The 12600-nt window shown below is 44.3% G+C and overlaps 1 protein-coding gene across 1 annotated transcript in view; it reads right to left on the reverse strand.

Annotated features, from left to right (window-relative positions):
* Positions 1-12295, reverse strand: part of NGEF (neuronal guanine nucleotide exchange factor) — a 20322-nt gene extending 8027 nt beyond the window's left edge. Inside the window, exons 1-5 of the mRNA XM_010296907.1 lie at positions 12020-12295; positions 4606-4766; positions 4235-4387; positions 2250-2379; positions 1417-1491 (exon numbers count right to left, since the gene is read on the reverse strand). Of these exons, the coding sequence (XP_010295209.1) occupies positions 1417-1491; positions 2250-2379; positions 4235-4387; positions 4606-4763 (516 nt within the window). The 5' untranslated portion in view covers positions 4764-4766; positions 12020-12295. The remainder of the gene's footprint in view (positions 1-1416; positions 1492-2249; positions 2380-4234; positions 4388-4605; positions 4767-12019) is intronic.
* Between the last annotated feature and the right edge of the window lie 305 nt (positions 12296-12600).

Here is a 12600-nt window from a genome sequence, read left to right on the forward strand (position 1 = left end):
GCCCAGCTGTGTTCTGAGTACAAACTTTTAACTGACAAACCACAACCAACGTGCAGGCACTACCCTATTACAGGGACCTTAACCTAGATGCCACTGCCTGTTTCATAAGGAGCAACCCTCTTGAGAGCTGGCTAGGTAGAAAACTTACATTGGAGAACAAGCTCCACTTTGTGCTCTGTTTCTGCTACTCAAAATGCACCAGAATATCAGCAATTGAAACCGTGATCAGCTCTTACCTCTCGAATAGAATACCTACAAAGAAAATAAGCACCAGATCATCTCTGTTGTGGCGCCTGTACCTAGCTGGATATTAGGCGTCTAAACTTAAACACTTACAGATAAGTAACCATGCAAAGGGCGTTATGAAATTGTGAGTCACTGACAGCTGAATATAAAAAGAGCATTTTTCCATCAGCAGTTGTAATCATCTGTGTACTACAGGAACAGCCTTCCTCAGGCTTTTGACCAATGGAAAAACAAGTGGCTACCAAAATCATCACGAAGGATTCTGCAAATACTACCTAATGCAGAACATTCTTCATTGCTAAGGTCTCTGTCTTTATCCCCAGCGGTCTCCAAAGTGTACACTTCCTAGACTAGTTCAGGGCAAACCCAAGAGCCTATTTTGTTCTAGTATTTCAGCTAGAAGCTGCAACCGTATCCTCAGGCTGATGTTCTAGCACAGTTTTCAACTTCAAATACTTATGTTGAACTGCAGGATTCAAGAGAATGTTCCAAGCTTCTGATGCAGAAGGATTCAAACGCTGTCCCAGCCCATATAGCTGCCAGCTACATCCAGACCATTCAGATATGTAGCCTGGAGGTGGGATCGCCTTGTCTGACCACGTCAGGAAAAGCCCAGGTGGAAAACATCCCAATGCCTTCCTCATGTTTCATACACAGCAGTAACTAGTACAACTGAACACCACACCTACCTACCAGCTTCAGGGAAGAGGGCTAAAAGCAGGCTCGAGTACTTCATTAAGAAACTGTTATTCTAGGTCAGAGGAAGAAGTATGCTGTATTGGAGGAAACCTGACACAGTTGTACTCTGCTGCCTGTTGCAGCTAATTACATCTCTCAGTGGGATCCATCACCTTCAGGTATCTGCAAAAACGATTTGTGTTCTTGAATATCCCGAGTGAAAACATTCTCTCTGCCTTTTCCTACAGTGGAAACATACACATCTGTGGTTAGCAAGGGATTCCTCGTCACTGACATCTAAGTGCTGCTACATTAGTCCATCTTTGAGAGCAAGGAAGACTTAAGAAAAAAAAATTACTCTTGGAACACACTTACTGGATTCAAAGGGACAGCTCTAGGAGTGAATGTAGTTCGTAGGTCTTTTTTGGGGGGGGAAATGAGCACAACGGTTTAATCTTAATGGTGGCCTTCAGTTAGCTCATTCAAACTTACTGTTTCCAGTTCTTTATGTGCGTCCAGGGCAGTGGTTTCCCTGTCAGACTTCTCTTCCACTTTCTTCAAAATATTCTGCAGGGAAGGAAAGGCTATATTAACTCTGATCCCAATCTGACAGCACAGAAAGGTCTTTGCTAGCCTCCAAGTTATTTCTGGCCATCAGCCTAATTACAGGATAGGTGACAGTACAGCGACTCTCGCCTATTAGTTCCTCTTTCTCATTAAAACCTGTTCCCATCTGACCTTATATCTGAAAGAAATATAGCAGGCAGACTCTTGTTTTATAAAAATAAATGAATAAATAAAAATAGCTAGAGCTGGCACTAACAGACAGTGTTATTGGTGATCCCAGTGGGGTAAGACCATTTGGGACTGAGCTGTTTCCTCATCCCTAGAAGCATGGCCTCCAGCAGTGTTTAGACAAACTGGCAAAGCACAGGAGGAAGATGGTCCAAGCCACCGTGACGCAGGGTATTATACACGGAGCATTTCCATGTCCCGCAGTTGCTCTGCACTGTGCATCTGTGTGTCAGCATCCTAACCATCAGGCAGCTGGGTTAATGGACTGTTGTTACCCCTTCTAGCAGCTCAGTAAAGTTCCTCCTCAACTCTTTTGCTCAGTAAAAGCTATCTGGCAAACTCAACACTAATTTGGGGATGGTCTCTGAGTGATTGAAATCTTTTTTCCATAGTTGTTGAGAATGTCTAACTCTGTTCCAGCTATAGGGTTGACTGTGGCTGTATCTAAGCCTCATTCGCAACTGCTGGAAAGGAAAATTCCCAGAGTGATCCAGAAAACCTTCGAGACACAGAGAAGAGCAGAAGTCTACCTGCACCAGCAGCTTGAGCCGAGTGATTCTTTGAAATGGCAGAATCAGGAAGGAAGAAAAGGACAGGCCTTTGCACTTGGGATCCAGCTCCAGCTGTGAGATCACTTCCCGGAAAGCTGGCTTGTCCTGGCTGAGGGGAGAGAGAGAGAAGGTAAGGGCTTTGAGTGCTCAACCTGCCTGAGACTCTGGTGTATGGCTGGTGATCCAAAAGCAGCTTGGTCCCAGAGACAGCATCTGCCCGGCCTCTCCCAATAAGAGAGAAGAGGGGAGGAGGGGACCGAATGCTTCTAGGTGTATTTTGGTTTAAATCTATAACTATTTATAGTGTTAGGGGAGAGAAAAAATAGACTTTTAATGTACAAGCCACGGTAGTGTTCACATGTGTTAGCACATCTAGCTCAGCAGCATACGCTGTGCGCGTAGGTGTGTGTGAATGGGGTGTGTGTCCAAGTAGATGAGTCAGAGGCATAATTACATATTTTTACACAGTTGGAACTCTGTGACAAGGTGAAATTCACCCAGTCGTAAGAACAAGACAAGCCACAAAACAGCTCAAGCTTGGCTGCTCCTGGCTGCTTAGCCAGAGGATGGAAATCATTATCCAGCCTGAGCAGGGCACAGGCCATGGCCGGGTCTTCCCTGATGGTGTTTGCAGCAGAACAGGGCATTGCTGGCCCCTGGACACAGCTGCACAGAGCAGCCTCACAAGCCCCAGCTGCCGTAGCCAAAGCCAACGTTTCCTGGCAACTGCGGGGCCCGGAGGGAGCCTTACACTGCTGGAGTGCTGGCCAGCAGAAACAGCGTGGATGTAAAGAGATTGCTAACTGTGCAAAACCTGTCTCTACTGTGGGTGACTCGCAACATCCAAGAGAAGCCATCGTAAGCGCTTCTGCAGCAGGTACTTGTGTGATGGTGTGACTCATCAGAGCTGCAGCAGAATGGACCTGCGTGTATCTGAGGAACAGCCAAATCTGGGAGGATTGTGACACACCTCTGGCTTCCAGTTCAGCCAAGTGCTGCAAAATTCTTGTGCTAGTTAGGTGCTCCCTGTGGAAGGGAGTCTGTTTTTTCAATTTGCTTTATGTTCTCCGGCAGACAAAAAAAACTGCTGCCATCTAATTTCATATCTAGGAATACCTCGATCTCCAACAGGTCCTTTTCAAGCTCAAGTAATCAAGCCTATGGCTGCTTCACTTCTGAGTGTTTAGCTAATGGCTCTAGGCAACCTGTTTATATTCTGCAGCTATATCGCTCACCTCTGACTGAAGGAAACCCTGCAGTCACCCTCCTTTTGGAAACAACAGTTGGCCAAGCTCAACAGAGGCCCCTTTAAGTGGTTTTTTTTTGCCTCAAAAGCTGGAGAGCAGAAAAAGGAAAGGATTAGGGCTTGTTACAGTCCCCTGAACCAGCTGCTGCTATGGTGAGGAAATACAGTGCAGCATGTGTAATGGGCTGTCCTGAAAGAATCCAGGACATTGTAACTAAAGAAAAAAATAATTCTCCTGCTCAGAGACAAGCTTGTAGGGCACTCTTTGTTTTCAGCTGGCACAAGAGAATCCTAGCAGATGAAAGGACTTGCTAAACTTCAAAAATACTGCAAAAATATCTTGGATTATATCCTCAGGTCCAGGTAACGTCTGTGTATATAACACCAGAATGTGCAGAAAACAGCTTTTTTTTTTTTTTTTCCCCTTTTAAGAAAATTTCACAAGTGTGTGTCCTCATGTACACCATAAATACTTACCACTGTTGGGAAACTGCTGGCTCTGAATTTACATTGTATGTTACCCACATATGTATCACCCCACCCTTACTATAAAGCCTTCTAATTGTGTTTTCTTTTTATAGGTGCAGTGAAAAATTAGTGAAGTTGGAAATCTGGTTTCTGTATTATCCAGCCCTGTCTCATAAATATCAAAATTACAGCTAAATCTGTGGCCCATGCAATTTTGCAAAATAATTTAGTATCAAGCACTGGAACTCACAGAAGCTGCTTGTAAGCTCTCTCCTGGTAGGTCTGGTTGGAGACGTAGGTGATGTACACAGAGAAGTGATTAACCGTATGCTGGTAGACAATATCGCACACATCCGAGATCACAATGTTCTCCTCCACCCGCTGCTCGAGGTCCAACAGGAAGCTAGATGAGAAACCCAGTGCTCATATTAATTGTGATCTGTCTGTCCTAGGTAATTCCCAGAAGAAGCCTTTGGGGTTCAAAGCAACGAATGTCCCCGCAGGCTCGTGTGGACAGCAGGTAACAGACTGCCCCTAGTTAGCTCCTCCATCCCTCTACAAATGCCGTTATCTAAAGCGATGCCATTCAGCTGGACAAAAATCTAGCAGCAGTTGTCTCACCGCTCACTAACAGCCATGACATCCAGGACATTGGAGAAGAGGATGTGTGCCTCAGACTGGTGTAAGATCTTTTTCAGACGTTCGTTCTCCATGAAGTGAGACACCAGCAGATTCAAACTCTTGTAATATGAGGCTTCGGAAGTAACCAGCTCAAACATGGCCTGGGGGAGAATCACAAAGAAGGAAATCAGCAGGTACCTTCTATAGAGTGGCACTTGCAACATTAATGAGAATACCTGTGCTGCACACAGTCATGGACCTTGCACCCACCCTCCAGACCTAGTATGGGGAGAGGTAAGCCTGCAGTGGCATTTGCCACGTCCTACAGAGGATAGTGACGTGAAGGGGGAAAGTTTCCTCCCTCAAGCATCAGCCTTGGCTCCTTCTATCTCTCTCCTAAGTTTCTGACCACATTTCCTTCCACTGAATCTCTCCAGCAGAATTTTCTCTTTTTCTCCCTCTATAAGCAGTCTGATTTTTTGCACGTGCACAGATAAAAGCACTTCATGGGCTCCCCCCTTTCTTCTTAGCATTACTCGGGCTTGACCTGAGGCTGCCCCAGGAACTGGCCCCCCCCCCACGCCCACTTGCCAAGGTCCTGCACTTTCATCTCCCTTTTGGGGAGTTCCCCTTGGCAGCCTCCACACACCCTCCAATCCCCTGCCGATCACGACAGCGCTGGCTTGTATCTCTGCTCATTGTGGCTTATTGTGCTACCTAGGAGGATCTCCTTACACTCTCTACACTCTTGTTTTAGAAAAGCCATGGCGCAGGGGCCGGGCTGTAGAGCACCCAGCATGTGCGACACGTGTGGGACAGAGCTAATAGAAATCCACGGCTGTGGTGTTCCAGGCCCCTGTGTGTTCCCTGACCCGAAGGAAATACAGCTGTTACTGTCCAAGTGAGGGTCCCCGGTCAACCCTGGCCATACGCTTTTCTGACCCGGTTCACCAAGGACTAGGGCAAGACACAGTAGTCCTATTACCATAAGCCATAAATAAATCTCCGAATTCCAGCCCCCACTTCTCCTGTTAAAAGAGAAGTCTCTGGCGCAAAGCCTGGCTTTCTCAGGCCAGGGATGTGGTCTGGGGAAGCAGAGAGACATACTGGTGGTTTGCTTCAGAGATAAATCACAAGATAATGAGATGAGGATGTAAAAGCTTCTCCCTACAGCGGGTACTGCAGGGACAGTCCACTACTACCACACAGAGCTCACTTACCCTCCAGGCAAGTGTTTGTTGTCTTTGTTCAACGGTAGATAAAAAAAGATGATTATTTATACAACTACTGAATCCGTTAGTTGAAGTAAGATTAACTGAAAGATTCTCACAAGGGCTTCAACAAGGTGAAAAATCGTTAGATCCTTCAGATATCTCTTGATGAAGGTCTGCCTTGGGCTCCTTGTCTGGGGGCTGGCCCATGCTGCTGCTACTGAGAGAGGGACCTGTTGGTAGATCAGTGAAAGTCTCGCTTCCTTGAACCTAAAGCTGCTCCGACCCTTGAGCCCAAGTTCCTCTGCTGCAGCCGGGTGAGGGTGGGAGCTGGCCAGGTAGTGCAAGTCCCTGAGCTCCACCAGCTCTCAGAGGCCGCACGGGCCCAGGAAGAGTCGGGGAGATGCGATGGAGCAGAAGGTACATGCAGTACTTCTTGTGCTGCGCATACGGAAAAACCAAATCTTCCAAATTAGCTGGGGGGGTTGTCTTGTGGTTTGGTTGTTCTTTTTTTAGTGGGTTGGTTTGTTGTTTTACTTGTTTTGTTTTTTTTTTTCCTTTGTAAAGAAATTATTTTAAATGTCCACTGATCAGCTTTTGGCCTTTTACTGGAAGTATCATTGCATCACAGAAGGACCTGAGGTACAAAAGGTTGTATATTCCTGACACCATGCTGCAGTCCAAGACCTGGGAGGATGGGTACAGCAGCAAGGAGGGACTGTTACCTAATCCAGAGCTGCTAAAATATCAGTCGAAGTGAGATTTCAGTTCTTTGTGGGTTTGGTAGCCTAGGAAATATTCCCAGTGGCCAGTTAAATCAAACAGGTGGTCCTTTCCTGCACCAGAGAAGGAGGTTGTGCCTGCACAGCCCCCAGAAGGGAGACAGAGCAAAGGAAGCAGGTAAAAATGACAACTGGCATCTAAGGAATAAGAGGATCTTTTATTTTTTTCAAGGCCAGATTCCCGATGAGAAAAGTGGAGGAGTATCAGCTCAGCTTCTCCCAACAGCTTCACCAGGGCACCTGCTGAATCTGAGAGAGAACCTGTCTCTCTCTCTGCGTGACTGGCTAGGTCCTAAATGCACTTCTTACAGCTTTAATTGTAGCTTTTTATTTGATAAATGAGACAAGAAGAGGAAATAGGTAAAGATACAACAAAGAATAACACATGACATCCTGGGACAGCCTGTCTCTTCCAGATATCCCAAGGATTGAGACCACCAGTCATTTTGCACTGCAGCTTTCCAGGCACTCCAAGCCAGGATATTTTTTTTCTGCCAGGTCTTGGACTGTAGGATAGTCATAAGAGCCAAGATCAAGATCTGCCACTCTACCCCAGCCTTTAAACCCTCAGACAACTTGCTTAATCGAGAAAGTTGCTTCCTGATCTGTAGATGCCCCTCTGCCTATGTTTGGTGAAATTAATTTGTGTACATTTGCTGTTCACCATAGTGGGGGGTTCTAAACCTGCATGGGCATGTGCAGACCAAGGAAATAATTAAATCCATAGTGAAAACTTCAGTGCACAAGGTTCTGATTTAAAGGAGATGCCGGGAAAGAAAGAACATCTCCACTGATCGGGACAAGCTTCTGGAAGTGTTCACAGCATGTGTAAGGCACAAGTTTCTTAATCTACTTTGGATATCCAGGTGGTCCTCTGCAGACCCAAAGCACCTACTCCAAGGAGCCCAGACTTCTGTTTCCCTTTAGAATGGTAAGTATGAGCTGCAAACTTCCTAAACTGGCACCAAACGTCCAACCATGCGCTGTAATGATGTGATCTCTGTACAATAAACGAACTTTGCTAGCTCTAAGCAGTCACTAGAAAATAAAAGCATGAGCTTCTGGTCTCAGAATTGCAAAAATAACTAGAAAAATTTTTGAACTAAATGTCAATTGATGTAATATTATCTTCCTGGGTCTACAAATAGTCTGAAACTATCTCTCGGAAACATGACCAACACTGTTCCATCAGTCTTCTGGGTCATTAACTTCATGAAATCTCATAGTGATGTAAAAGTTATACTAATAGTTTTCATTGCTTATGTTTTGGCAGAGAGACTGAGAAAGAAAAAGAGGGGTGAAGCCTAAAGAAGAAGGAAATGTAGAAGATAAGGGAGAAAAACTGAGAGTTACCAAATACAAGAGTAAGTAATCCTATAGGCTAAATCCATGTTGAGAGAATATGATGTTTTATTATATAGACTGGACATATTTGTTCCCAATGGCCCTGCTCTTCATGTAAACCACCAGATAAGAAGGAGGAATTCCAGTCTAGTCTAGGAGGGATGTTGTTCTGAGCTGATGCCACGGCATTGGCTGTGACAAGCTCTCAGTTCTGGTTGCCCTCACAGGCTAAAAGTGCAAAGTCCATCACAAGAGCTCCCTGGAGGAAGGCAGCTCCATTGTACAGCCAATTTAGAGGTTTTAAATCTAAGGTTTGCTCAAAGAAGGAAAGGAAATTAAATCTTATTTGGACATTTTGTGAAAATGGAACAAGAAAGAAAGACTGCCTACCTGTCAAACTTCCTCTTCCATAGAGAGGTGGAAGAGGCACACTTCCACCAGTGCACGCAACTGGGTTCAAGTCCCTCTTTTGCTTGAGCAAAGAAAATTTTGAGAGTAGCAGGTCTCTGATCTAAATTCACACCATAACACATGGTGCAGATTAGTCTGCCTCTGCGCCTTTTTCTAACACCAAGTGACCCAAACCCAAATAATTCCTGGCAAAAACTTTATCAAAGCTCATACATCTCAGCAAAAAGGGTTCAGTTCTAAGATTGAGAATACTTTGCTAAACTATTTTTACCAGTAAACTGTTTTTGGCAAGTTCCACTCAGCTTGGAATCTCCTAAAACACAGAAGATGAACACAGCATAGGAAAATCAATACAGTTAGGAAGCGGATAAGGACAAAATGAAGAAGCTATACAGTAAATACAGCAAGGACAAACTGAAAAGTAGAGAACTGAACTGGGAAACAGGAATAAACTGGAGCCACTCCACAAAAAGGCCATGCCAATGTCTAATATAAGGTTTAGGCTGAAAGACGTTGCACTGCTTAAATGTTGTTTCTTCTAATCACTACCTCTTCAGAGCCTAGTACCTTGGTGACAGAATTGGTTTTAGCCTAAATCACATGTAATACAGGGAGTGTGTTTTCTCCCTAGCCACTTGTTCCTCCTGCTACATACATGTCGCGTGTTATTTCCTCCATGTTGACTCCCTGTCAGAACCCAAAAAGCATTTCTTTTGGCTTTTCTTCTTGCATAATTACATTTTCTGTATAGTTAAAAGAAAGCCCTTGGTGATTCATGTTTTGCTGTGTTTGATGCTCAACAGATGTCTGGATAATTAAAACTACCCTATCAATAACTTGGTCATTTCTGATAATTATTCCAGTAGCGAATAATTTCCATATTTCCCTGAGCTCTGTGATCTGTAACACGTCTTTTGCTTTTTCTTTTGTTCTTCCTTTTTCTGCATTTGCACCCACATTTTTTGTGACACTTCCAGACTCGTTGCTTTACATCTTGCTACTCTCATATTCACTTCAGATTAAAAAGGCTGGTGTGGCAGAGGCCATTGCTGTCTGAATTCTGTTTGAGTTGCTGGTGTTAATGGGCCATGCTGCAACATTTTTTTTTTCCTGAAATTGCTGGGGGGTGGGTTTTTGGATTTTTGTTGGAATTTTTTTTTCATTCCTGAAACTCCATTTTCTGGTTCATCTGTTCCAATGGGGACAATGACAAATTGCCTTCCGTGACACTTTTCAAGCATCCATTGCTCTTCCAGACAAGTTTTTCGTTTTGATGATTAAAAAGCACCTGTGTCTTGTTTTTTATCTTGTATTGATAACCTGCTTAGTCATTTTCCATCATCTCCAATAATGTTGACCAGATTCCTCCTCTTTGTCTTCTCTCATTTTGCAGATTACTGAAGATGAGCAACTTTTTCTCTGACTGTTTAAGCCCTGCTCCAGCACAGCCACGGTGGTGTTCCCCTCCTCAGCTGTGAACAGGGGTGTTTGCTTCAACTTTCTTTCCATTCAGGTAGTGGTGTTCCTCCCTGTGGTGTAAATAATACTCTTGTTCTACCTTTCCTGGCTGAAGAGCTGCAAGCTCTTCTAGTCTCTGTGTTTACCAAAGCTTTGAAGACAAAATAGGTCAGAAAGGTACAATTTTGTCCTTTTAAGACATTTACTCCAGAATTCTGCTGCCCTGTACTTCAGGTAAATTCCTCCAACCGTCCAGCTGAACAATTTACATTCACTGAACACTTTACATTCACTTAATCAAGCCCTTGGATACAGCTCACACTTCCAATTCATATCCAACTTAAGTGAGTACAGTTCCAGCACTGCAGGAGCAAGCAAGTGCTTGCTTATAGCAAGGCTGAATTCAACATCATCTCTTTAATTGCCTCAGTGATTTCTCCAGCCCTCCTTGTTTTCTGTCCTTGACTCTCCTCACAAAGCAAATTCTCCACTTTATCTATTCAATGTTCAGCCAATTTCACAGCTTTCTGGCTCTGAGCAATTTTATAATCTCTTACTGTGCTAATCCCAGAACAAATAGGAAGAAAATTTCAGGTCTGAGAAACTAACATCAGAGGAAAGCACAGCACTTCTTTAAGGCAGCACTGTCCCATCTCCATCTGCTTTACTTCTGTCGTTATTTAAGCGGAGCAAAGAAAATTCAGCACACTTAATGTTGGGGTTTAGCAGCACAGAGATTTTTTTCCTTAACACACCTACAGGTAATGAATGTAACTCAACAGAAATAGCAGGTTTTGAAAACTATAATGCAAACTTTTAAGCAAATGTCTCTCCATAAAAGACTCACAATTTTGAAGCAGGAAGAAAAAGAAAAGCTTGTAACTTTTCAGATGCCAGATTGTGTTTGTAATGCTGGCAGTTGGAAGTACCGTGTTTTGCCAGGTAAACAGAACAAATCTGATATAACCAGTGCAGAAGAACATGGAAAAGCAACAAATCATTTTAGTCACCTTCAGCCATAACCCTGACACACTAACAGCCTGTGCTGCCAGCCCAAGCTACACTTCATAAACACCGGTCCCTTGCACTACGAGTGTAAGCACCACAGCCCTGCCCATCACACCCCTGCGGCTCACAAGATGAGCCCTGCCAGCGTAACACTGAAATTACAGCCTTGGCCAGGACTAGGGTGGCACCGTATACACAAGGGATTCATAAATGTGGATTGTGCAAACCCAAGTAAGCTTCGGGGCAACTGCTCACACCCTGAGATGTTCTTCAGCACTTTGGGTACAATCTCATGAGCCAGGGCTGAACAGGTACACTGCCACAACGGTCTCACCAGAAGTAATCCTGGCGCCAGCGTACAGTAGGACTCACAGGATCGAGCCTTTGAAGGCCCATTGCTCATATTACAACGCATGTCACACACTGAACAAGGGTTGTTCATCCCCACTGCTGGCTATGAGTGCAGTGCTATGCATGGACAAAGAGCGCTCATGCTCCCCACGCTATCCAAACTAGCAACCAGTTGTAAATTGTTGTGTGACTGATGTTTTCATTAATTGTGGCAGCTACCCCCACCTATTCCTTTCACTGTTTGATGCAGCCCTACAAATTAACAGCGTATGACTCTCAAACAGTGGTGTCACTGCACTGTAGGGCTAAAATGCAAATATACCTGCCATAATTTTTTACTGTTTTGCATAACACTCCAAGTAACAACACACTTAAAACTAAGGAAGTTCATCAGTCTCTATCTCTTCCCTTTCCGTTAATGCCATCACATTTAAAACAGATTACAGTTAACGGTTGAATTCTTCGAAGGCTTCTGGTGGAAAGTACGTATCCTACTAGTAACTTCAGAAGAGGATTAATGTGCACTGGGAACCAGGAGCTTTATTGCAAGAGGCTCTTCATTATGCCTCTTCCTTTGTAAATTGTTCCTAACGCTGAATCAGAAAAGGGAAAAGAAGTTCTTTTTTGCTACAGAAAGGTCTAGCAGCAATAGCACATAGAACAACATCTGTAGTTTCAAAAAAAGAGAGAGTGGTGCTAACCAGTGTAACACAGAATACTCAGCAGGGCAAGGCTTGTCTGTGACTGCTATGAAGCTCTTCATTTTTAAATCCTGATCATTTGACTTAATTTGCTCTCACTCTTTTAAGCAGCAACCCAGTTAAGAAACACTCCACCTTCCCCCATTACCTCCTGCAGCTTGATCTCATCTGGCTGGAGGATGCTGAGGACTCCACTGCTCCGGATCTCGGGAAGATCCTGCCATAAGTTGAACCTGGAGTTGGAGTTCCTCAGCAAACTGATCTGTGGTGGAGCTTTGCTTTCGGTCGTACTTGCAGGTTCTGCTTCAGATGGGGTTTCCTCGCTGGGTGAACTCTCCTCAGGGTCTGTCTGTGAATCCTGCAGTCGTCTGGTTTCAATCTCCTGGCGCGTAGATTTATCTCGATATTCCTGATACAAGAGCCCTAGGAGGCAACATAACAGGTCTGAGAGGTTACAGCTTAACAAAAGAATAGAAAGGTATTGTGGGAAAGGATATTTATTTTGCGTTAGTTCTTCTCAGCAGAGGTGAGAGAGATCCCTTCCATGCTGAGCGAAAAAGCCAATTACAGCATTCCCAGTTCATCCAGAAGTGGAAACTATAAATAGAAGGCCATTTCTAAATCTAAGGTGTTGTCAACAATCTGTTCTCACAAAACATTTTGTAACACAGTCAGATGAATCCATGATCAATCGGAAGGCATGAAAGAAGTGGTTTGTTATTTGTCAGA

This window comes from Phaethon lepturus, unplaced genomic scaffold, assembly GCF_000687285.1.
Source record: "Phaethon lepturus isolate BGI_N335 unplaced genomic scaffold, ASM68728v1 scaffold32791, whole genome shotgun sequence".
Lineage (NCBI taxonomy): Eukaryota > Metazoa > Chordata > Aves > Phaethontiformes > Phaethontidae > Phaethon > Phaethon lepturus.